This window comes from Desmodus rotundus, chromosome 9 (genome assembly GCF_022682495.2).
Source record: "Desmodus rotundus isolate HL8 chromosome 9, HLdesRot8A.1, whole genome shotgun sequence".
NCBI classification, from domain to species: Eukaryota; Metazoa; Chordata; class Mammalia; order Chiroptera; family Phyllostomidae; genus Desmodus; species Desmodus rotundus.
This window is the reverse complement of record NC_071395.1, coordinates 90,141,030-90,166,613: the sequence shown is the minus strand read 5'-3', so window position 1 is coordinate 90,166,613 and position 25,584 is coordinate 90,141,030. Positions and strand designations below refer to the sequence as shown.

Here is a 25,584-nt window from a genome sequence, read left to right as displayed (position 1 = left end):
GGTTCTCAGGAGCCCTTCAGAGGCGAGGCCCTGGCTGAAACCTGCCTCCATCTGCCTCCTGCAGTTTCTTTCCTGATAGAAGAGAAGGGCTCCCTGAGTACTAGCTAAGCCTCAGACTCTTCTTCCTCTCTATCCTTCCCCCCAACCCTCGGGACCACTCCTCCAGGGCCTGAAGGGGTGCCACGCTCAAACTCCCTCCCTCCAGCCTCCACCAGTGGAGAGACTGCTCCCTCCTAGAAGACGGAAGCCCACTGGCACGTGTGGCCGTTGCCCTCAAAGGCGGGAAAGCCAAGCAGTGAGGACCACCAAAGAGCTGGGTGGCTCCGAGGAGGAGAGCCCGGCCCGCTGCCTCACCCTCAGCCTGGTCCTCGCCCTCACTTGGGCTGATCTGATCACGGGGTCCGCTCAGCCAGTGCTGAAGTGCACTGCTGCCCCTCGGTGTGAGGACAAGCCCCAGCCGCCTTCTCTCCTCCCTCCTCTCTCCCCTCCACCAGCCCCGGTTAAGGACAACACTGACAACACCCTGCCTCCCCCTCCTAGGGCTGGGGCAGCCACCTCCTCCCCACCCCTACGCCCATCCTCCCCTACGCCCATCCTCCCCTACACACCTCTCCCTGGCCCATGTCATCTGACAACTCAGCATGACCATGAGGCTACTCGGGTCGCACAGCCTCCTGTACACACTCCATATGCCAAGTGTGACACGTGAGTCCATGTGTCCCTCAGAGCCCCAGGCTCCGTACCGCATGCAGATACCCAGGAGTCCGGGTGACTCCCAAGGGTTGGAGACTCCCCAAGCAGCTGCTGTCCCTGGCTCCTTGCCTGCTCCTTCTGCCTAGCCTGCATTTCTTTCAAGATCCCCTCCCACACCTGTTGGGGTGTCTACCTATGTGTTGGGTCCTCCCACCTCTGACGACAGGTACCATGGTGCTGAGGAGTTAGGAGGGGACCCCCAGCCTCCACAACCACTTCAAAAGCATGCCACTGTCCTCCCTCCCCCTATGCTTGCCACTTAGAGGAACACGTGCCTGAGGCAGGGAAATACTGATGGGGAGTGTGGTGACTTGGGGAAAGCCATTCAACCTGAGACTTAAGTTCTTCATCTGCTGAGTGAAGGAAAGGGCTGTCCTCATCTGTAGGACCATCTCTGTAGCTATGCCAGTCTGCGTGGTTGCGTCTGCTGAGCGATCCCGACGGCTGTGTCCCCACGGGAAGAGGGCGGGTGTGCCAGCGCTCCTGTGCCTCTCTCTGCCCCCCTCCCAGAACAGCCCCTCCGTTTTCCCCGTTTCCTGGCAGTCCCCACCCAGTCCCCAGGCGTGTGTGTGTGTGTGTGGGTGGCGGGGAGGGGCTCTGAACATCTTTGCAACACCTCCACAGGCGCCTTCCAAAGCCTAAACTCCCCCCCAACCACAAGGTCCCTCTCCGCCCCTCCCCCACAAGGCCTAGTGAGGAAGCCAGACTTGCCGACTGATCATTAACCTCCCTGCTGCGCCAGCGGCGCTGCGCACAGCTTCTTCACCTTGACACTGTAGAGCCCCATTGGCCTGGGGCCCTCAGGCCAGAAGACTGAGCAGACTCCCGCAGGATTCCCGCGTCCCCGCGCCGAGGCTGCGGGGCTGTGTGATGACAAGGAGAGGGCATGGTGGGCAAGCTTGGGGGTCCCTTGGCGTAAGAGGTGCGCGTATTGGGAGGCCGGGGACCCCCTTGCTAGCTTCCTGCGCCAGAGCCTGACTTAAGCCCCATCCGCCACCTCCTAGCTGCATCTCGCAGGGGGCCGCCTCGGCTCCTCCCCGGGCCGGCGCCCCTACCCGGGCGCGCCAAGAAGCGTCGGTCCCCGCCCCGCTCTGTTAGGCCCGCGGCCGGGGGACTTTGGAGACGGGGAGGAAGCGCGGCGGGGCGGGGAGGTGGGGGTGTGTCGGAAGGCGGCAGCCGCCGGGTTTTATAATCTGCAGAGCGGGCGGGCTCAGCGCGGGAGACGGGACAGCACCGCGCACCGCACCAGACTATGGGGGCAGCGTCGCGCCGTCCCGGGCCCGGGCCGCGGCCGCTGCTCTTGCCGCTGCCGCTGCTGCTGCTGCTCCTGCCGCCGCTGCCGCCGCCCGCCGCCCTGGCGCTGGCCCCCGAGCTGCAGCCCGGAGACTTTCCCGCCGATGAGGCTGGGGCGCAGCTCTTCGTGCAGAGCTTCAACCCTAAAGCCGAGCAGGTGCTGTACCAGAGCACGGTCGCCAGCTGGGCGCACGACACCAACATCACGGAGGAGAATGCGCGGCGCCAGGTGGGCGCGCGGGCCCGGGGCGGGGGCGGGGCCCGGGCGCCCAATCACAGGCCTGCGGCCGGATGGTGGGGGGCGGGGAGTTACCGCCGGGCGCGTGCCCGGGGGCCAGGGTCAGCGGAGACCGAGGGGTGTCCGCAAGCCCCCCCACACCCCCCACTCCCCACCGCGCCCCATCAGACTGGAGAGAGGCCGCCTAGCACGGTGCTGGGCACACGGTCCGAGCCGATACAGGAACCGAGCGGGTGAGGCGGGCTCCGCTGAGACTGAGTTTGCTCAGGTGGCAGCGCCCAGGGATGACCCGGAGCTGGGTCAGCAGCAGTCCTCGCTCAGGGTGCCCGCTCTGCTCCGGGACCTCGTCCTCTCCCGCCGCAGCCTACCCCCCTCTCTCACTGTTTCTGTCGCCGCTCATCACTGTCGTCTCCCTCTCCTCCCCCTGCCTCTCTTCTGGCCCCTATTTCTGCTCTACCGCTCCCCTGAGGCAGAGTCCCTCAGTCCCTGACCCCAGGGCTCAGGAGGAGGAAGTAGGGCCCCCGGAAGCTCCAGTTTCTGGGAGCCCTCGGCCTTTCCCCCCTCTCCCAGCACCAAGCCCCCTCCCCCCCATATACATGACCCTGACCTCCTGGTGCCCACAGGAGGAAGCATCCCTGCTCAACCAAGAGTTTGCAGAGGTCTGGGGCCAAAAGGCCAAGGAACTGTACGACCCAATCTGGCAGAACTTCACTGACCCAATACTGCGAAGGGTCCTCAGTGGCGTGCGCATCCTGGGCCCTGCCAACCTGCCCCTGGAGAAGCGGCAGCAGGTGGGGCCAGTGGACTTGAGGGTAGAGGCAGAAGTGGCGTGGGTGCCTCTCAATGCCCAAACGAGGTGGGGAGGGGAACCTGGGAGGGACCGACCCTGGGATCTGCAGGGGAAAACAATATAAGCACAGAATGACTTCCTGAAGCATTGATTTTTCTTGGAGATGTGATGGGAAGTTGTTTTGTGTTAAAGCAAGTATTATGGAGTAGAAAACAAAATGCAAGTAAACAGTAAAAGACGAAACAGGAGTTTTCAGAATTTCTCCGTAGGCCGGTTTGGTTTATAGTTTTCCTTAGAAAGACTGAGGACTGAGAAGGCATCAAAGCCAGAAAGAGGGGGGATTTGCCCTCCCTGCCGGGTGGGAGCCAACTCCTCTCAGGACACTTTGTTGCACCTCCACTGGCTGCTTCTGTTGGAGAGGGAATCCGTGTACTGGTGATCAGAAGTGTGCTCCTAGTGCCACTGAGCAGCCTGTCCAAGCCACATCCCCTCTCTGGGCCTTCTTTTCCTTCCAGTGAAAAGAGAGGGTGGCCAGGTAATCCTGGGGCTATTCATCACTAACCTGGTCTCAACTCCAATTTTCTAGTACAACTCTCTGCAAAGCAACATGAACAAGATCTTCTCCACTGCCAAGGTCTGCTACCCCCGCAGGAATGACACCTGCTGGTCCCTCGACCCAGGTACGACCCTGTCGCGACAGTCCTCTCTGCTGGGGCTTCTAGCCCTTCCCAACACCCCGAACCCAGGATGACGACCAGTGGAGAGAGCGGGTAAACCCAACAACACTGACCTCCAGCTGGAGTGGGGCTGTCAGGTGCCCCCGCACACCTGCTTTTCCTAGCACACCGACTTTCAGAATCCCCAGCCCGTGTACCATCCCCGCCCCTATGTGTACTTTGGCTTCTCCCATTGCCACTAGCCTTCCTCCTGACTGCATTAGGTGGACCCCTTTCAGGGGTCCTCTCAGTCTCCAAAAGAGCTCTCCACAAACCTTAGACCCCTCCTGACTTCCGCTTATACCGTCCACCTCTCCCCCTACACCCCACCCCCATTTACTGGGCAGCCTTGAGGTCAGCCACTCCATCCAATGAGCCGTGGAGGACCTGTCTGAGTTTCGGCCTCTGGATGCCCTTTTTGTGTCAACCACCTGAGATCGTCATTTCCTTGGCGACAGGGGCCCTGCCTGGGTGCTTGCTTCCTCCAGCTCCCAGCCCCAACCCATCCATCTTATAGGTTGCCCTTGGCTTTGGGGATATCATAATGTCGAGGAAGCAGGTGGAAATAGAGAGGACCAATGTGGGAACTCTGATGAAGGCTGATGCCGACCTCAGCGCAGAAGCCTTCTAACTGACCCTGCTCGCTTGTGTCTCAGACCTCATGCACATCCTGGCCGCGTCTCGGAACTACGGCCTGCTGCTCTACATCTGGGAGGGCTGGCACAATGCCGTGGGCGTCCCACTGAAACCCCTGTTTGAGGAATTCACTGCCCTCAGCAATGAGGCCCACAAGAAGGATGGTGAGCATGCCCCCCCACCCCCACCCTGCCGTTGTGTGGGTGCTGTCGTACCCAGCTTGCAAGGTGTTCTCTCCATCCACTGTCTCCACTGAGCCCCAACCCCTGAGGCAGAGAGAGCAGCTGTTGGGATGACTGCAGGTACTGGCCAAAGGTTGCACAGACAGTGCATGGTGGAAGTAGGCGGGAGCCCTGCCCGCCTTCCACCAGAATGCTATCTTGTCCTCATGCCATCCCTCCTACCTGCCCCTCCTGGCACTCCTCCCCTCCCTAGCATTCATCTTTGCCTCTTGGCTCTCCAGGATCTGGTTAGCTAGAGTTCAACCCCTAATCAGAAAATTGTAGACCATCAACCCCTAAGCCATCCCTTCCATTAGCTGGCAGATATACAGACCCTGAGCCACAAGAGTGGCGAAGTGGTAGCTGGGAGGCAGAGGTGCCAGAGCCTCCGGCCTGAGCTGCACCCCAACACTACCCGCTGCTAGGCTTCTCAGACACAGGGGACTACTGGCGCTCCTGGTATGAGGCACCCACCTTTGTGGAGGATCTGGAGCGCCTCTACAATCAATTAGAGCCCCTCTACCTGAACCTCCATGCCTACGTCCGCCGCATGCTGCACCATCGCTACGGGGACAGATACATCAACCTCCGGGGACCCATCCCTGCTCACCTGCTGGGTAAGGGTCTGGCCTTGCCTCCACACACCCCGGGGATCATCCTCACCATGTCTCCCATTTCAGAACACCACACTGTTCCCTCCCACACGCATGAGCCCACGCAGCTCACCCAACACCGTCATAAAGCAGGCGATCCTCCTCCTTATCATTCCTGCTTTCCAGATGGGGACCCTGAGGCTTAGGGCAGGTGAGTGACTTGGCAGAGCACAGAGAGCGAGTGAAAGGCAGAGTTAGGAGTCACAATGAAGACTTTGACCCCAGGTCCAGTGGAGGAAGAAGAAGAATCACAGTATATGCCCCAGAAAGCCATCTCCGTGGCCCTGCCTCAGGCTCGGAAGACAGGGATCCCGGCACTATCAGAAAGGGCTCCGACAGCCTGGTCTGGGCCCTGCTTGGCCTCTGCCAGCCCTGGGGCACGCGGAGCGCCTGGGGCTGTGAGCAGGACTGAGGCGGGAAGTCCTGGCCTTCTGGCCTCGGCCCAGGTGTCCGGCTGCTGTGGGCCCCGGCGGCCCAGTGCCGGGCTTGGGGGAGCAGGTACTGGCCGGGCAGGGAGCCACGTCCTCCAGCCCCCCTCCTTTGTCTAGGGGACATGTGGGCCCAGAGCTGGGACAACATCTACGACATGGTGGTGCCTTTCCCTGACAAGCCCAATCTTGACGTTACCAGCACTATGGTGCAGAAGGTAAGCTCCTGAGGCAGGCCAGGGAGGGGGCAGCAAGAGGGAAACAGACAAAGAGGGGTGGGAAGGAGTCATGTGAGGGAGATGGGTTAGGTAGGGACCTCAGTCCCTCCCTTTCTACAGAGAAGCAGCCTGAAGTGTGTGTATAAGCGGTGAGCTGGGGTGTATGTCCTCGGTGAGGTGCCAGCCCCTCTCCAGCCCCCACTGGCGGGATGCAAGGAGTCCACTTTGTTTATCCACTATGGTTATTAGGGGCCCCACCTCTGGATGGGGAGGCCACAGAGCAGAGATGCCCTTCATGGGCAGGGAGCTGACCTGTGTGGGGGACCCCAGACCCGCCCCAGGGCAGCCACAATGAGTGGCCGGCGGCTGCCCCTGACCTGCCCCTGCACCCCACCGCCAGGGCTGGAACGCTACGCACATGTTCCGGGTGGCCGAGGAGTTCTTCACCTCCCTGGGGCTCCTGCCCATGCCTCCTGAGTTCTGGGCAGAGTCCATGCTGGAGAAACCGAACGATGGGCGCGAGGTGGTGTGCCACGCCTCTGCCTGGGACTTCTACAACAGGAAGGACTTCAGGTCTAGACCCGGGACCACAAAGGGTCGAGGGCTCTGGGTAGGGCAGGCAACCCGGGGACAGAAAAGCCGATTCCCGGGCCCGCCTTTACCACAGTCCCCACACTGGCTGGGGGGCTGGTCTATCCCAGGCTGCCATCGGGCCACCGTCCTTCAGCAGCTCTGACAGGCAGTCAGCTCTGCACCTCGGAATGAAGTGGGCTGGGGCAGGGCAAAGGCTCTGTGTGTTTCCACCAGCTCCTGGAGCCCCAGGGTGGTCCTCTCCCCACTCGCTGGTCCCTGCCCTGTCCTGTCCTTTACCCTCACTCTCACCCCCTCCCTGCCCCAGGATCAAGCAGTGCACACGGGTCGCGATGGACCAGCTGTCCACAGTGCACCACGAGATGGGCCACGTTCAGTACTACCTGCAGTACAAAGACCAGCCCGTCTCCCTGCGCCAAGGTGCCAACCCTGGCTTCCACGAGGCCATTGGGGATGTGCTGGCGCTCTCCGTCTCCACTCCTGCACACCTGCACAAAATCGGCCTGCTGGACCACGTTGTCAATGACACGGGTATGGGAGCAGGAGGGCCCTGCCCAGCCCCACCCAGGCCCACTCCATCCCATAGCAGGGCCCCCTTGCCCCTGCTCCCATTTGCCCTTCTCATTTCTGCCTCACTGCCTCAGGTCAGGCAAGTTTGGGGGTCCACCTGGTGCCTCACAGCCCACGCTGAGTCCCAACCCAACACTGCCCAAGGACCATCTGCCAAGCAAGGCCCCACCGTGTTGAAGGCCAGCCTTCCCTTCTCTGAGTCTGCCCAGCCACCCCTCCCGCTGGCTCCTCCCAGGCCCACCTGATCCTCACTGGACTCCCTTTTCTCCTCTGACCCCTCTCCTCTCATCTCCCAACAGAAAGCGACATCAATTACTTGTTAAAGATGGCACTGGAAAAAGTTGCCTTCCTGCCCTTTGGCTACTTGGTGGACCAGTGGCGTTGGGGAGTCTTTAGTGGACGCACTCCACCTTCCCGCTACAACTTTGACTGGTGGTATCTTCGGTGAGCAAACAGGGATAGGGAAGAGCCTCACCCCAAAATGCCCCCCTCCCCCCTCCACCCTCCCTAGTGAGCAGGAGCCTCCTGCCTCCGCCAGTCCCGGTCTTCTCTCTAACCATGTATCCATCCTTTCCCCTACTGCTTTCTTCTTTCCTGCCGAAAACTCCCTCCTCCAGGATTCTCCCCCAACTCAACAGGATGCAGAAGGGATGGCCAAGTGGGAATGCCTGCTTAGCAGTCTTTTCTGCAAAAGCTAAACCAGACCATATGCAATACTTAGGTCCTAAGATAATTTAACCATCCTCTTTTAGAACCAAGTATCAGGGCATCTGTTCTCCAGTTATCCGAAATGAAACCCACTTTGATGCCGGAGCTAAGTTTCATATCCCACATATGACACCATACATCAGGTACTATTGTCCCCACCAGGTCTGTCATATCTTTAGTCCCCTTCCCTCTGTTCCTATGACCCTGCACCCCCCATTCCCAGGGATTGTCCCCACATTCTTCCCTGAAATTCGGCTGAGCCTCCCTCCTGAGCCAGGCGTGGTTCTCCCCAGCAGCCCCTGGTCTAGCCTCAGCCCTGTGGGAAGCTGGATGGTGCCTGGACAAGGGACCCCCGCCAGCCCCCTTAATGCCCGCCCTGTGCCTGCAGGTATTTTGTGAGTTTTATCCTGCAGTTCCAGTTCCATCAAGCCCTGTGCGAGGAGGCAGGCCACCAGGGCCCACTGCACCAGTGCGACATCTACCAGTCCACCAAAGCAGGGGACAAGCTCCGGTGTGTGGAACGAGATGGAGGGCAAGTGGGAGGGTGCAGGGAGAGGCTGGGATGGGAGCGCATGTCGGGAAGGCCACCAGCTGACCGGGGGCGGCACCACAGGGCCAACCTGATGGGGGTGCCTCTCCTCCCTACCCAATCCTTTCTTTCTCTCATCAAATATTTACTGAGTAGGCCCAGATCTGAGGCCCCAGGGGCAGCTGGCTTGGGGCAAGATGAATGTCCCTCACCCCCTTCATAGAAACCTTAGGTCCCAGAGTCTTAATGCCACTGTTCTAGCAGGGGGTGCACAAGTGGCCAGAGAGGTGTCAGGTGGTCCAGTAGTGGACATCGGCCTGAGTCCCCCGTGTCCATGGTGCCCACTCTGCCTGGCAGGGAGGTGCTGAGGGCAGGCTCCTCGCGGCCCTGGCAGGAGGTGCTGAAGGACATGATCGGCTCGGAGGCCCTGGATGCTCAACCACTGCTCAACTACTTCCAGCCGATCCACCAGTGGCTAGAGGAACAGAACCAGCGGAACGGCGAGGTCCTGGGCTGGCCAGAATATCAGTGGCAGCCACCAATGCCCAACAAGTACCCGGACAACACTGGTAAAGCTCTGAGTGAGGGTGGGAAGGGCCCTAAAGCACATTCTCTGTTCTGGGCTCTGGACCTCAGGCCTCCTGGCCAGGTCCTGGTCAGCTCCTCCCGGTGAGCCCCCGTGCCCGTCTCTGTAGGGCCAGGCAGCTCCTTAGCACCTCAGTAGGGCCCTGGAGTGGCAGATGGGGCTGTCTTTTCCCCAGCATGTTAGAGAGGGTGTGCCCAGATCCGAGGTCCCCTGGGGCAGGCTGACTGGTCACACTGCTCTATGAGGTCACGCTCTAGGCTCCACTCTTATTGGCCAGGGGGCGGTGGCTGCAGGGCTCTTCTCTCCTGCGGCCATGGGCCAAGGTTGGGCTGCTTCAGGACTGCCCAGCCTCCTCTACCTCTTCCTGCTCTGCTGCGGGCACCCCCTGCTGGTCCCCAGCCAGAAGGTCACCCACCAGGTGACAATCAGCCACAGAACAACCAGCCAGGCAACAACCAGAAACCAGACAACTCACCAGGCAACAACCAGCAGCCAGATAACCCGGAGCCTAAGTGGGACCAGTGGGGGGATGGGGCAGGGCCTCAAGGGGGCAGGGAGGCAGGGAGGGGGGAGGTAGGGGTGAAGCAGGGGGACAGCGACTCAGGCCAATCACAGGAGAGGGCAAGGGGAGGTCTGTCTGTTTCCCTCCACTCTGTCCCACAGTCCTGGTGACCGATGAGGTGACGGCCAGCGATTTTTTGGAGGAGTATGACGAGAAAACCCAGGTGGTGTGGAATGAATATGCGGAGGCCAACTGGAACTACAACACCAACATCAGCACGGAGACCAGCAAGACCCTGGTAGGGCCCCTGCACGTCCACCCCGGCACATGCACAGCACCCGTGTGCCCCTCCACCCCGCGCCCAGTCCTCCAAAACTGGAGGCGGTGCAGGCCGCCCTCCACGCCCGCATCCCCTCAGCACAGGGAGGCCCTCGGAACTGGGGAAAAATCCAGATGGAATATTTAAAACAATACTCTACTTCAGTTTGGGCACGTACTCCGCACCTAGACAAGTAGTCTCTCGTTAACAGTCAATCCATTGTTAGTGAAGGAGTGACTTGCCCGCAAGGACGTGATGCTAAAGTCCATTTTGAAGAAGCCTGAAAGCCCCCGTTTGCCATCGTAGCCAGGGCCACCCTTCCCTCCCACCCCATTCGCCACCTGTGTGCGAGCAGACCACACAAGGTGAGCCACGGGAACAGATGTTTCCCGAAGACCGCTGTGTGCTGGCCGCTGCTCCCTGTGTCTGCTGCTTCCTCTCTCCCTCGACAGCCTCACAAAACCAACAGTTATATTCCCAGTTCACAGACGGGGCCCAAGGCTCGGAGCACAGGCCGGGCGCAGTGTACACACCAAGCTGCCTCCATCCTGATGGCCTTTAAGATACAGGGGAGGGGCTGGGATCCCCCTCCCCCCACCAGGATGTGTCTGAGGGCATGTGTTGAGGGGCATGGACCGCACCCAGGACATCACAGACAGTGCAGGTCGAAGAGGGTCTTTATAGGCAAAAGCAACAGCTAGATAAAACTGCCCTCTTCACCCCACCCCCAGTCCCTTTGGCCTCCCCCAGGGCACTTCCTCCTGAGGGGCCCTTCCAAAGCTCCTGAGCCTCACAACCTGGTTCCCCCTCACCCACCCACTCTGCCTTCAGCTGCAGAAAAACGCACAGATGGCAAACCACACCTTAGCGTTTGGCACCCGGGCCAGGCGGTTCGACGTGACCTACTTCCAAAACACCACCCTGAAGCGGATGATACACAAGATTCAGGACCTCGAGCGGGCGGCACTGCCTGAAAAGGAGCTGGAGGAGGTGTGTGGCTTTGGGGGAAGCAGGGAGTGGAGGGTCCAAGGTCAGGATCAGGTCTCAGCTCCGGGCAATGAGCCCAGTACAGGCTCTGGCCTTCATGCTGCTGTCTCTTCCCCGCTTTGTCAAGCTGTGACATCTGCCATGTCAACATGCACCTACAGAATTACTGAGAAGGCAGTGCCTTTGGGAACACATGCCCCCGGGTCCACAGCGCCCCCCCACACACTGTGATGGGGCCGGGGTGGAGCAGGCAGCAGAGGGGTGCAGCTCACTGCCTCTCTTCTTCCTCCCGCAGTATAACCAGATCCTGCTGGACATGGAGACCACTTACAGCGTGGCCTCTGTGTGCCACGCCAATGGCACTTGTCTACATCTAGAGCCCGGTGAGCGCAAGTGGGGAAGGAGAAGGAGGGGCTGGGGGAGACTGGGGGCAGCCGCGGTGCAGTGTTAGGGGTGCTGGCCGGTGAAAAGGGGGTTGGGCACTCCTAATTTGTGGGGTCGGCATGCCTGGGGAAACTCGTCACCCCGTTTTCCTCCAGGGGGGCTTCTCTGCCCCACTTAGAGCCACCACCAACTTCTTCTCTGGCCTACCCCGCTGCTCGCCCATGGGTGCACCCCTCCGCTCCCTCGACCCCTCCAGGATCTCCTGGTCTCTCTTTTTGTCCCTGCACTCTGCCCTTGAGAGCAGCGGGATCTCCAGTTGTCTTTTTAGGAATCAGGACAGGAACTCTAGGCACCTCTCCTCCATGCTCCTTTCTTGACCCTCTCCACGACTTCCCCACGACTTTCCCACGACTTTCTCTGGCCCCTCCCTTGCCCTCCAGAAGCTGAAGCCACGACCCTAGAAACCCCTGCCATGGTCCAGCCTGTTCCCCACTTCACTCCCTCAACCGCCGCTTCTTGCTGGAAAGAGTGGACTGACTGTGGCTTGTCCCTTCTCCTTTGCCACACTGGCAGGCCCTTCTTGCCTTCCCCCCTTTGAAAGAGCTCGCCCTGGACACCCAAGTACCTGCACACAGACAGACACCCCCTCCCCTCCCGACCCACCCTTCCCAGGCTTGGGGAGCCAGATGCATAAACATTATTTCTGAGGGATCTCCACCCAGAAATAGTCTCTTCCTGGCCCTATGCCCAACTCCCACACTAGAACAATGACAAATAGAAGGGGAAATGGAAAATAAACAAGAGGGAGAAACAGCTTTCATGGGACAGGGTTTGGCCTGCGGGTTGTGTATGTGGGTATGCATGCAAAGGCATATACACACCCGTGTGGTGGGCGTGTATGTGCGTATGTGTCTGCGTGTGTTTACGGAGGAGAGCGTTAAAAGGAACGTAGCCCTCATCCTCCTCCGCCACCCCCCCCATCAGTTAGCCTCCTAATCCAGGGCTGGGCCGTCAGGTCAGTGCCTTTAGTGAAAATAAGAAACACCCACAAACACAGAAGACGCACATCAGCAGGGGGCAGACGTGAAATTCTCAAAGTACAGTTTTTTCCAAACTGATTTGAATGTACTTTCTCTGTGAGAAGTATTATCATGGAGTAAGGCAGATAATGCAGCGTAGATAATGAAGCCCGGGCTGGGGCAGGGAGGGACCGACCCCTCGGCCCAGCTCTGTGGCGTGAGCGTCAGCTTCAGGTGTCCCGTGCCGCGGAGGCCTCACACGCGGTGGCTTCCATAGCCCACAAACCCAGGCCCTCTGGCTCCCTGACGATGCGGTTCTTTCACTCAGTCCAGTTCGATTACAGTCGGTGGAAGATGCCCTGAGCCCTGCGGGGACATGGAAATGAACCGGGGACACTCCCCACTCAGGGACCTCATGTTCCCCTTTGATTTGGACTCCCCTGTGAGGACCGGCATTGTACCCACTTTATAATTAGGGAAAGAGGGTTCTTGTGACTTGCAAGGTAATTTTAGGGTTCATGAGGGACTAGAACAAAAACTCAGGTCTTGTGACCTCCAGGCCATTTCTCCCAGGCAGGGGCCCAGCTCAGCCATGGGACCAGCCATGTCCCTCACCGCTCATGTGACAAGCAGCACACTGAAAGCCTGCAGTGGCCTGATAGGGTGTCCCTGCAGCGCCACCCTGTAGGCCACGTAGAAAGGACACCCCCTTCCCCCCTTTTCACTAGACTCGCTGCCTGTGCAAGTTTATTGCAGCTCAGAACTTCTGTGACTGAGTTCACCTTAGAGAGAGGTGGCAGGTAGGCCGAGGTATGGAACTCAAGCCAGTCAACATCCCCCCACCCCCAGATATTACGACTCTGATGGCCACAAACCGGAAATACGAAGATCTGTTATGGGCATGGAAGACCTGGCGAGACAAGGTGGGAAGATCCATCCTCCCTTCTTTCCCGAAATATGTGGAACTCTCCAACAAGGCTGCCCGGCTCAATGGTGAGTCCCTCAGGCCAGTATCACTGGCTTTCTGGTCCCAGTCCCCCTGGGGCCCTCAGAGAGGTCCTCAGAAACCCTAAGCCCAGTGAGAGGGAGGTCCCCGGAGGAGGTGGTGGTAGTGGGCTTCTCAGGGGATGGTCGGGTGTTCAGAGAGCCAAACTGTGTCCCCTCTGCAGGCTACATAGATGCAGGGGACTCGTGGAGATCTATGTACGAGATGCCAACCCTGGAGCAAGACCTGGAGCAGCTCTTCCAGGAGCTTCAGCCGCTTTACCTGAACCTGCACGCCTACGTGCGCCGGGCCCTGCACCGCCACTACGGGCCCCAGCACATCCACCTGGAGGGCCCCATTCCGGCGCATCTGCTGGGTGAGGGCAGGTGCTGGGCCTTCAGGTGGAGGTGAAAACAGATGCCAGCATGAGGGAGGGTGGGGCCCGTGCTGGCCAGAGATGAGAGGGCAGGCAGGGAAGGGTCTGCCAATGGCACTTCAGGTGGGAGAGTGGAAAGGCTTGAGCCTGTGGAGGGCATGTTGCCACGGCTACAGTGGGTGGGGCTGAGGGCGGGGAGGAGAGCTAGCATTGGCTGCCACACTTGCCACAGATCCACATGGTACAAGTCACCATGGATGGGACAGTGGAGAGAGTTTGTAATCTTGCCACAGGGAGCCCACGTTACCCATCTCAGCTCAAGGCAGTATGATACGGAGGGTGAGGGAAGGGGCTGTGGGTGGGAGCTGAGGCCTATCCAAGGGGTGGCATGTGAGCGAAGCCTTGAAAGATGAGAGGTTCTGGCAGGTGGAAAAGTCGGGGCAGGGAGCAGAAGGGCAGACTCAGTGTGCGGTCTAAGGGAGCTAGGACGCCGGAGAAGAACCTTGAGAGTGTAGATCTACCCCAACTTTTGGGTTCTCTTTTTCAGGGCTTGTAAATTCAAATGCCCTGAGCACAGGACTAGGCAGTGAAAGACAATAAGGAATGGTAGGAACCAGAGAGGAGTAGAGGCTACCAGGTTCCTGTCCCTATTGGGCCATCGGGAACACATCACTGTGAGCAGACAGGGCCACAGACTATTCACAAATCACCGGTGAGACCCCAGAAGCTGGTCTGGCTTTGGGTCTAGTTTCCACTCAGCCTGGAGGGTCTTTGCCACTGAGGAGGCCTTGACCCCTCCTTGACCCCTCTCTGGTGAGACCAAAGAACATCAGAGTGGACAGATATCAGCTTGATGACTGAGAAGCACAGACCTTGGGAGGGAAGCCATGTGTCCACGTGGCTTGGGGGGCTGGGATAGAGCTGGGCTCAGAACTCAGGCCCCGGGATCAGAGTGGCCAGACCCGGCTCCCTCATGCACTCCCTCTCTCTCTCTCTCTCTCTCTCTCTCTCGCTCTCTCGCTCTCTCGCTCTCTCTCACTCACTCTCACTGCTCTGTACTTCAGACTCCGCCTGATGTCACTTCAAGCTTAAGCTCCTTTGACTATGAAAGATTCTCTACTCCAAATCTATTTCTGGACTGTTCCACTATTCTGAATATCTTCCTATTCTCTATTCCTGGAGAACTGGGCTCCAGTCACGTGCCACATGCAAAGGCATCAACCTCTCCTGAAGGCGGGTGAGACCGCATAAACCAGCCTCAGGCAACGTGGAGGGGACACAGTAGTGGCTGGGCAGGAGCACACCTGACTCCCTGCCTTTAAGCCCCAGCCCCCTCACTTAGGAGCCATGGGCCCTGGGCGGGTTACTTGACTCTCAGTAAGTGGTGGCCACGTGCGAGTTGATGTCCCAGGGGCCTAAAGCGTCTCTGTTTGTACACCACTGCTAGTCACACTGGTCTCCACTGCTCAGGGACCATCTTGACTCCCTAATGGGCAGCAAAGCTCTCACCCCTGAGCCAGAAAAGTAATGACCTTGCGGGCTGGAGGTTTAGGCTGAAGACAATGTATATCAAGTGCCCAGCACAATTCGCAAACAGTGGGCGCCCAGGAGAGACGTGATCAGCAGGACTGAGATCTGATCCCCTCCCTGCATGGTGGTGCTGAGCCTAAGAAGTAACACCTATCTCTCCCGTCTCCGCCGTTTCTTCCCTACCCGCCTCCAGGGAACATGTGGGCACAGAGCTGGGCCAACATCTATGACTTGGTGGTTCCCTTCCCTTCAGCCCCCAAGGTGGATGCCACAGAGGCCATGATAAAGCAGGTCTGCACCTTTCTTCTCCGTCACTCCTGCTCCTCCAGGGGGCCCCAGGGCACAGGGGAGGGGATGCTCCACCCTGGGAGGAGGGGGGCCTCTGGGCCAGTTCCTTCCTTCCAGCCTGGCCCTCTCCCAGTGCCCTCCCCACCTGGGACACACAGTCTGCCCCCACAGTCCCCAGTTTGAGCAGAGCTTCCTCTGTTTGCAGGGCTGGACTCCCAGAAGGATGTTTGAGGAAGCGAATAATTTCTTCACCTCCTTGGGGCTTCTGCCTGTGCCCCCTGAGTTCTGGAACAAGTCGATGCTGGAGAAGCCAACGGATGGGCGGGAGGTAGTGTGCCATGCCTCCGCCTGGGACTTCTACAATGGCAAGGACTTCAGGTGTGTCCAGGTTGCGGCCAGGGGACATTATCCTGAGCCCACAGGCAAGGGGATGAGCCAAGTATGGGCTCCAATGCTGGCCCCTCTCAGCCGGAGCAAGCAAAAAACAGTGCAGGGCCAGGGTTTGGATGGAAGGTCAAGAGTATGGAACCTGGCCTCAGGTTCGCCACTGGCTTTTGGCAGGAGAAACTCATCTACCAGGTGAGGGTCTTTTCAAATGCCAGCCAGCTTCCCCAGCCTGGTCAGTCGTCAGAGCCCAAGACCCCAGGCCTGGGTGCACACAGTGTATGAGCTGCTCAGCCTTCTCTCACTCCGGATGGCCCATGCATACCGCTAGCCCTCTCCTTGGGTGCATGTGCCTTGACACAGGGAGACACACAAGGACATGGGTGACTTCGCACAGATCCACCCTCACTGAACAGAGGCTCAGAAGGTATCTTCATCAAAGGATAACACTTCAGTTATCTGTTGCTACATAACAAACCACCCCAACGCTTAGTGGTGTGAAACATGACTTTATGGGTCAGCCAACACAGTGGAAATGGCTTGGCCTGCTCTGCAGTGATGGAGACCGCAGCTAGGGGAGCTCTGATGGCTGGAGATGGCTGGGATGGCTCAGCGGAGCCATCTGTCTGTGGCCTTGGTTCTAGTTGTTGCTTTGGCTCCTCAGTTTTCCTCCATGTGGCATGTGCTAGGGCTAGAATGTTCAGGGTGGCTCCCACATGGCATCCCTGGGCTGGGATGGCTGGACAGCTGGAGGCTGGGGGATCAATTCTCTCCACGCTAGCTTGGGCTTCCTCACAGTATGGCAGTCAGATGGTGAGATTTCTTACCTGGTAGCTGGCATCCCCAAAGTGAAAGCAGAAACAGCCAGTCTCTTAACGGTTAAATCCAAAACGAGCAGAAGAGTCACTTCTGCCAGATTTTGTTGGCTGAAGCCTGTCCAACTTAGATTCAAGAGAAGGGAAAGAAGACCTCAGCTCTTGGGAGGGAGAGTGGCAAAAGTGACCTGTGGCAGCTTATGAGAAAGGCGGACCCAGAGAGCCTGGAACAAGCCAGGCAGGGTTCACAGGCCCACTGGCCCTGGGCCTTTCCTTCAAGGACTATAGCTGTAGAGCAGGGCACAGAGAGAATCAAGGGGATGAGAGCTCTTTTTGGGGGGTCCTCCCTTGTATGTGGGAGTCAGAGGAAAAGGTAGACAGACCTGGGCCTCAGGATGCTGGGCAGCTCTTGCTCTTCCCAACAGAATGGCAGAAAAATGGGGTCAACAGACCTGACAGGCTCTGCTTAGATCCCGGGGAGAACTTCGTTGGCTCAGGAAAGACGATGAGGAAAGAGGGAGAGAAAGGTGGAAGCTCTGGCCAGAATGGCTCTGTAGACGTCACTTCAGTCCTGGCTGTAAAAGCCCGTGGGCTGAATGTGCTTGCTGCTGTTAGACACACAGGCTGCAGAACAGCTCAGACACTGGTGTCTCCTCAGGAAGCCTAAGTCTTGGGAGAGCCAAAATGTGCACAAGAAACTGCAGGACTGTTCTAGAAAGTCCTGCACTGGCCATAAAGGAGTGTCCCAGGGTCTCCAGAGCAAGAACTTTGTATAGTCAGAAAGCAACATGGCCACGTGGGCTGGAGCTAGTCAGAAAAGTTGGGGGGCAGAGGAATGGCCTGAACGACCACACTCTAGGGGCTTCCAAGCCCTAGATCCCCTCTTTCTCGGGCTCACTCCATATCTCCTCCTGGTTTTCTTTCCCATAATGCTGTGTTCCCTGCTTCCAGCAGTGATGGGGGGCTGCTCTGTATGCAGTACAGCAGCAGGTCCCTTTGCCTCAGGGCTCCTCACTGCCCCCTTCCACACCCTCCCTCTATCTCTGTGTTCCCAGGATCAAGCAGTGCACCACTGTGAACATGGAGGACCTGGTGGTGGCCCACCACGAAATGGGCCACATACAGTATTTCATGCAGTACAAGGACTTGCCCGTGACCTTCCGGGAGGGCGCCAACCCTGGCTTTCATGAAGCCATTGGGGATGTGCTGGCCCTCTCGGTGTCTACCCCTAAGCACCTTCACACCATCAACCTGTTGAGTAGCGATGGTGGCAGCTACGGTGAGAGAAGAACAGGAGATCCTGGTGGGCAGAGGGACCAGGAAGGGGTGGCAAGCTTGGGATGTGGGGAGAGGGGACCGAATGGCTCACAGGCAGAGGTTGGGACAGAGCAATGGGGAATAACGGGGCCACCAGCAGAGTGAGCCAGGAGGATGGAACCCACAGGCCACCCCAAGAGGCAGGTTGCACAAGCCAAAGAGGTACAGCTCACTCCTCCCCCTCCACCCATCGCACACCCACCCCAGGCGAGCTGCCGGGACTTGGCGGGACGCAGTTGCGGGTCTGACAGCAGGCTTCCTTCCCTTGGCAGAGCAAGATATCAACTTCCTGATGAAGATAGCCCTCGACAAGATCGCCTTTATCCCCTTCAGCTATCTTGTCGACCAGTGGCGCTGGAGGGTGTTTGATGGAAGCATCACCAAGGAGAACTACAACCAGGAGTGGTGGAGCCTCAGGTTCTAGAACATTCCTGTGTGGGTGTGGGTCGGGAAGAGGGGCTCCATGGGTGTCTGTGTGTGTACACATGGTAAGTGTGTCTGTGTCTATAGCATCTGAGTGTGTGTGTGCCTGTGCACATGGGTCTTTGTGTATGAGTGATGGGGTGTGTAAGGGTGATTGTGCACAGGGACACAGCACCCCAGAGTCTGGGATATCCCGTGTAGCCCCAAGTGCAGGGACCACCCTTCAAGTCAAAACTGCCAACCCTGTCTGGCTCGATTCTCCTCAAAGCCTTTCTCCAAACTGTCTTCCACCTTGACAGGCTGAAGTACCAGGGCCTCTGCCCACCAGTGGCCAGGTCTCAAGGTGACTTTGACCCAGGGGCCAAGTTCCACATTCCCTCAAATGTCCCTTATATCAGGTAACAAGGGAGAGGGAGGAGACTGCTCAGTGTTCAAACTGCTGTCACTGCCACATCTGGTTGGGGTGACCGGGGGTGGGGTGGGGGGGAGTGGGGAGGAGAGGGGGAGGGACCTGGCTGCCCTGCACACCGCACCCAAGCCACTCACCTGCAACGAAGGCTGACCGTCGTCTAGTGTTTTGTTTTGTTTTGTTTTGTTTATGATGAGAGCTTCTACGCCGCAGACAGTTGAAAACAGAAAGTCTACCCTGATTAGCTACTGGTTATAAGACCTTGGTTGGGTTGTTAACATATTAACCATGACCCATGGCTAGATCATGGCTGAGTGAGCCCTGTTACTTTTTTTTTTCTTTTCTTAACAGGACTGTGATCCCTTTACTATATGTATTGAACATATTGCCCATGATATAATTTGAGTTGTACCTGGATGACCGTGTGTGCACTAACACTAGGGTTAGAGACCCAGTTAGATCGGGAGGCTCTGTTGATAGGGGCATGGGGTCCTGGGCCTGGGGTCAGACAGAACTGGGTTCAAATCTTGTCTCCACACCTTTTATTCCTTAAGCATGTTCCTTAATGTCTGTGTCATTCCCTCACCTGTGAAAACCCATTTCACAGGATTGTTGCAAAAGTTAACTTCTAAGCACACGGTCTCATACATAGCAGGCTTGGGAAACGGTGGTCACAACCCACCGTTAGGAAATCACTGTCCGAAATGATGCGCTTGAACACACTAGCGCTGTGAGTCACGCAGCTGCGGCGTGAAGGTGTCCAGAGCACCCCGTGTCCTTCTACACGCTACAGGCTAAGTGGGTACTTGCAGGGTCCGAAGTCCGCCTGGAAGGTAGGGGTCTGGGGAGGCCTCAGGTGGAGTTCCAGGTGACCCTGAGCTGCAGGTAACCCAGGCCACCCTGAGGCAAGATGCAGAGGGCAGTGAGGGCTATGGTTCTGTCCAGCCCTCGCCTCCTGTGGTCCCTGAAAGACCAATGACAGAGGTCCCACTGTGCCCACCTTTCCACCTAGAACCCAGCATAATGTCAGCACATTGTCAAGGCCGAATAAATAAGTGTGGGGTAGGTGAATTGTGTCCCCCAGGGTCCAGGAAGGGAAAGAAAGTCTGCTCCGATGCTCCAGAGAGCAGCAGTGGGCAGAGGACCAAGGAAATTCAAGGACACCTGGGAACAGGCTTGACCTTAACAGTGTGCCAGGATGACCCGTAAGAAGAGCTTCTTACCCTCCTTCTCAACTGGTTTCCAGGCTTCCAAGCTGGCATTCACTTTCACACAGAAGCTAGGCCCACGTGATGGTTAGCTTCTGAGCTTAGCATAGGTAATTCTCCAGGCAGGAGTGGGCAAAGGAGGCTCATTCCCAATTCTGACCAGCAGCCTTGGCAAAGCACTTTTAGGAAACACCAGAAAAGTCAGTGGCACATGGCTTGTGCCCAGCATTCAAAGTGGGAGGCCTGTGCTGTTTGTCTGGGACATTCAAAACCTCAGCAGACTTAGAGGTGGCTCGGCCCGACCAGCAGATTTCTACCAGAGAATCCCTGCTGCTTTGGGATTAAGATCACTGGGCTGGCTTCCCTGCCCAATAGCCCTGCCAGATAGATGTGACCCTTTGTACAACAACGGGCTTCTACTTGCATATACCCCAGGGGCGGAGACCTCACTGTCTCCAGCCTGCCAAACTTCTGAAGGGCACTGCCCTGACCCTCCTCCTCAACGAAGGACCCCAGAGCTGCTCAGCACAGGCCCTTGGTGGAGGTGTGGAAGGGGGCCTGGATGACTCTGAAGGCCAGGGTGGATTCACCCAGACTTCCTGGCTGTAGTGGGAGACTGGGGCAGTGGGGGCTAGGGCACAGGCTCCTCACCAGCCCCCCAAGCCATGCCTTCCTCCCCTCCAGGTACTTCGTGGGCTTCATCATCCAGTTCCAGTTCCACGAGGCACTGTGTCAGGCGGCTGGCCACAAGGGCCCCCTGCATCAATGTGACATCTACCAGTCCAAGGAGGCAGGGAAGCGCCTGGCGTGAGTCTCCCCAGCCTGCCTTTGACTGATTGCCACTGTCTGACCCCTCTGCCTTGGGGAGCCCCGTGGGGCTCTGCTGGGAACACCTGCCTTTTTGGTTGGTGGGCTGGGAACTCCCAGGTGGAGCCTATTTGTCATGATGAGCCCCTCTAGAAGGCAACCAGAGCTCCCTGGGCTCAGGCCACCCCTCACCTACCCTCACTGTGCTGGGCCCTCCCATAGGGCTGTTGAGACTGGGAGAGGGGGTTTGGATGGTGGATGTGAGGCTGAGGCAGGAAGGGCAGGGAGCCTCCCCATCTGTCCTTTTGACTCGGTTTCCCTTCTCTGGTGCTCTCCAGGGACGCCATGAAGCTGGGCTATAGTAAGCCATGGCCGGAGGCCATGAAGCTGATCACGGGCCAGCCCAACATGTCTGCGGCAGCCATGATGAACTACTTCAAGCCTTTGCTGGACTGGCTCCTCACCGAGAACGGGCGGCACGGGGAAAAGCTGGGCTGGCCTCAGTACCACTGGACGCCGGACTCTGGTACCACTCTGCCCCCGCCTCTGCCCCCAGCCAGCCCACAGAGCTCGCTCAGGCCAGGCCCCTCCCCAGCTGAGGCAGGTCCGAGTCTGGCCTCGGAGCTAGGGTAGGGAAGCCAGCCGAGATGCCCCCGGCCCTGCCCACTGCCTTGCTCTCCTTGCTTCTCCTGCCCAGCTCGCTCAGAAGGCTCCTTCCCGGGCAACGGCCGCGTCAACTTCCTAGGCCTGGACCTAGAGGAGCAGCAGGCCCGAGTGGGCCAGTGGGTGCTGCTCTTCCTGGGCGTCACCCTGCTGGTGGCCACCTTGGGCCTCACCCAGCGGCTCTTCAGCATCCGCCACCACAGGCTCCACCGGCCCCACCACGGGCCCCAGTTTGGCTCCGAGGTGGAACTGAGACACTCCTGAGGTGACTGGGCCATGCCGGCCAGTTAGGGAGTGTCCACCACTGAGACACCGGCATAGGTGCATGGGGTGGGCCAAAAACCTCCCACTCCTCTCCCTGCTCACCCCAGCTGGCCCTCCTCCTCCTCCTGCCCTGACCCCTTCCCCTTCCACCTCCTGTCCTGTGCTGAGAATCCATCCTCCAGACCCAGAACCTCTGTGACCCCTGCCCCCTAGTCCCTGGGCACCAGGCCACCTAACAAGCAACCCCCTCCCAGTCTCTCTGTGAATACAATTAAAGGTCCTGCCCTCCCGTCTGAGTCTGTGTCCCTCGCCGGGAAGCCAGGAACAGGGTCAGGGATGCTCTCCCACCTCCTGGCAGTCAAGCGGGTCACTTCAATGGGCAACTTCATCCTCCTCCAAGAAGAGCCTGGGAAAATGCCCCAGAGCTCTGGCCTGGGTACCACCCAGCAGTGCCCACGCCTGCCTTCCCTCCAGCCCAGGCAACCAGCCAATGTCTTGCCTTGGCAGTCAGCCCTTGCCTGTCCCAGGCACCAACCCAGGAGGACTCTGGGAAGCAGACATTCTGGACTTCCTGCTTTACATTCCCTTGCGCTGTGGGAGTCCTACCCCAGCTGTTCCCATAAATGGCTAGGTCCCTCAGATGGAAGGCTCTTCTGGGGGAAAGTGCCTTGAAGGTGCAGACAAGCCCCTACCCGCACCAGCCCCATGTCCACTTGCATAGCGGACAGAGCCACTTGAGTATTGCCCCTTGGGTCCATGGCCAGGCCCCTTTGCCCCAGCCGGGGAGGGGCCCTGGATGCTGGAGCACAGCTGTAAGTGGAGCCCACACAGGCACCAGCCGCTGGAGGCTGCCCATGCCCATCCACCAGCGCACGCTCTCAGCCTGAGCCTCCGCAAAAGGCCAGTGCGGGCGTGAGCGGGTATCATTTTGAGTAACACGTTTTCATAACTTTTATCTACGTTTATTGTACAAAGTTTGTAAAACCCACAAACTATGAAGAAAATAAAAAGCCCTTTCTATCAATGCCAAGAGCTGAGCACTTGCCGTGGCAGTGTACCTACCTCTCCAGCCGTCTTTTCTCAGCACGTAGTTGAATGGGATCACACTGCCCCGAGTTGTTCATCCTCTTTCCCGGTAACTCGACCAGCTGCATTTTCAGGTCTGTAAGTGCCAAACCTAGAATGTGGCCAAACAGAAGTTGCTCAGCTTTCTGGGGCTACGGACTTCCTTCCACTGCCAGCCAGGCCCCCTCTGTCAGGACCCTGGGCCCTGAGCCTCTCCCCAGCTTTGCTGATGGCTTGACCCCAGCCAGGCCCAGCCCCTAATGTCTGTCCCCCAACATCCTTTAGTGCACTTTTTGCTCCCCCATCTGCAGCTGCCATGTGTGCGTGTCTATGCTTACGTGTGCACATGTCTGTGCGTGTGTGTCGGTGTGTGCGTGTGTGTCTCACGTAGACTTGGTTGTATAGGCCTGTTCCATGGGGCAGGATGTGGAGCTGAGGTATTTGGGATATGCAAGAGGGTGGAAGTTCCCAATTACTTAAGACAATGGAATTTATAAACATATTCTCTAAATAGTTCCAAGCCTCTCTTTTAATAGGCTTCTTTAATGACCCTCTCCTCAGCTTGACGTTTTGAAAACTCTTTGTTTGCTAAAGGTCATTGTCACATCCCCCCCTTTCCCATCTCTGTGAATGGCAGAGGCCCACGCTGCCCGTGAGAGCTCGTGGGCAGTGTGAGGACGGCACCAGCTCTCCAACGCAAAGGCCTGAGCTGCAGAACGAGGGCAAAGGAGCATAACCTTGTGGTCACCGGACCAGCCTTACCCACCCGGCCTTCTGAAATACGAAACTTGTTCAGATTCCCGTTTCTGCCTCCTTCAGGGATGGGGCCGAGTTACAGTCTACCTGGGAGGTGGCAGGAGAGGAGGCGCTGACAGCAGGAACACAGTCCATTCGAGCATTGAGACTATTGGTGGCCTAAAGTCCAGCCAGTCCCCGTGCTGTGCCTGCCAGGCATCATCTCCTAGGCAACCAGCTTTTTCTCACCCACGGGGGCCAGAGGAGGTTATAGTTGCTGAACGGTTTCTCCAACCTCCCCACCCCCTCCTAACCCCCCTATTAACGGGTGAATGGGTAATGAAAATGTGACTATCTATGTATCCACACACACATACACACACACATACACACACATAAAGTTCAGCCCTAAGAAAGAAGGAAATCTTAACATTTGATAAATGGGCTTTGGGAACATTATGGTAAATAAAATGAGTCATATAGAGAAAGACAAATACTGTATGATTTCACTCATCTGTGGAATTAAAAAAAAGAACTTATAGACAGAGAAAAGATTGGCAGTTGCTGGAAGTGGAAGGTGGGAGGGCGGGTGAAGTGGGTGGAGGTGGTCAAAAGGCAAGAACTTCTTGTTATAAGACAAGTCCTGGGGTGTAGTGTACGTCACGGCGACTCCAGTTAACAAAACAATGCCATGTTTTATTAAGTTGTCTATATGCTTGAAGCAGAAGGAGGGGCTTCCCTGAGAGTTTAGTCAGACAGTTTAGCCAGAAGCGCCACTGGTTTTTTCCTTCTGTTTTAAATGCTTTTCGATTGTAAGAGATCATATCTGGAGGGTTGTTTGGTCGGTGTCTCTGGTAATGATGTCGGCTCGCGGGAAGGGGTGCGAGGCTGTGAGGGCACTGGCCTGAGGCGAGTGAGTGGAGCGGACACTGGATGGAGGGAGTCTGGGTGTGGAGGGGAGGGAGCCTGAAGAAGGAGCCCCAAGGTGAGAGAAATAGGGCTGCTCTACTCAGACTGTATGTGGCAGGGCCCTAGGTGCTCACCAAGGGCAGCAGAGAGCCGGGGTCCTGGCAGCTGGTGCTCGAGTCAGGCTCGGGGACTCGTGGACACTCACCCTGGGGAGTCAGTACCACCACACCTCCCCAGACCTCCCAGTGCCCTCCACCTTTTGTGCCTTCTGACTGCAAACTTACAATACCAGGCTCTCCCTGGGGCGCCAAGCGCGAGGACAAGGAAAAGGGAGGAGGGTCCTACGTGGCCCTGAGGATGGTCACGCATCATCCCATAACAGAACAAAAGGCCAAAGTGTGAACACAGGAGGTCAAGTCAGAAGAACTTGGAGAGACAACTATGCTTTCAGAGTCTGCAGACTCACGAGATGCCACTTCCATCATCCATCATCCCATCCACCTGTGTGATCCTGGCCTGTGGAGGGAGGGGTCTCGCCAATCCCTGGCCAAGGCCCAAGGGGGCCTCCATGCCAGGGCGAAGTGACCAAGTAGAGTAGAACAAGCTCTGGCCTAAAAGGCAAGAGCCCGTAGACTTGGACTCACCCTGGGCCTGCCCTGCTTGTGTTCTTCTGTTATGGGCGGCTCTTGCCACAGCTCAGAACCGAGGGTGAACAGGGCTGGGACCTGTAGGTTCATGAGATCAGACAATGAGACCAGGCAAGGGCAGGCTGCTCCCAGGACAGCCTGGTGCCCACCTCCTTCTCTGCAGACAAGCTCCACAGGGACTCTGTGGCGGTCATTGCTGCAGTTTTATGAGCTAACAGCCCAGACTGTGTGGAACCAGTTCATGGAGGCCACCTGGAACTATGTTGCCAACATCACCCAAAAAAGTCGGGAGCAGGTGGTATGGTGCCACTTGCACCCCAGCCCCTTCTCTCCTTGCTCTTCTCAGGGGCCTTGAGAGGGGGAGGTGGGCAGGGTATGGGTGGGGATCCACACCTTTGCCCCCTGTCCAGAGCTAGAGGAAAGAGAGAAGTCTCAAAGTATATGTCAGAGCAGACTGCAGGCTCCACGCCTCTTGGTGACACTAAATGTTCTCTGGGCAAGAACCTCTTGCTGCTTTCCCCTCTGTAAAATCTCCTGCTTGCTCTTAGGGGTCTGATGATTCTAAACCGTTGAAGTGGGCTTTGGAGGAGATTGGGGGCTGTGGCTCTGGAGTTCAAT

The 25,584-nt window shown here is 57.9% G+C and overlaps 1 protein-coding gene across 3 annotated transcripts; it reads left to right on the top strand.

Moving 5' to 3' along the window:
• Positions 1 to 1,529: 1,529 nt before the first annotated feature.
• Positions 1,530 to 23,768, top strand: ACE (angiotensin I converting enzyme). Of its 3 annotated transcripts, none has more exons than XM_053911602.2 (26): positions 1,530 to 1,675; positions 1,953 to 2,275; positions 2,908 to 3,075; positions 3,661 to 3,754; positions 4,447 to 4,590; positions 5,073 to 5,264; positions 5,849 to 5,946; positions 6,347 to 6,519; positions 6,845 to 7,068; positions 7,407 to 7,551; positions 7,860 to 7,958; positions 8,204 to 8,326; positions 8,702 to 8,913; positions 9,594 to 9,730; positions 10,583 to 10,741; positions 11,034 to 11,121; positions 12,991 to 13,134; positions 13,311 to 13,502; positions 15,226 to 15,323; positions 15,526 to 15,698; positions 17,575 to 17,798; positions 18,109 to 18,253; positions 18,559 to 18,657; positions 20,561 to 20,683; positions 21,022 to 21,209; positions 23,495 to 23,768. In XM_053911602.2, exons 1-26 carry the CDS (start codon positions 1,624 to 1,626, stop codon positions 23,545 to 23,547), a joined length of 3,870 nt encoding a protein of 1,289 aa, XP_053767577.1. In that variant the 5' UTR covers positions 1,530 to 1,623; the 3' UTR covers positions 23,548 to 23,768. The 3 variants fall into 3 exon arrangements, with proteins under 3 accessions (XP_053767577.1, XP_053767575.1, XP_053767576.1); XM_053911600.2 differs by lacking the exon at positions 23,495 to 23,768 and adding an exon at positions 21,381 to 22,640 and having other exon boundaries at positions 1,543 to 1,675; XM_053911601.2 differs by lacking the exon at positions 23,495 to 23,768 and adding an exon at positions 21,381 to 22,640 and having other exon boundaries at positions 1,562 to 1,642.
• The last annotated feature ends 1,816 nt before the right edge of the window (positions 23,769 to 25,584 follow it).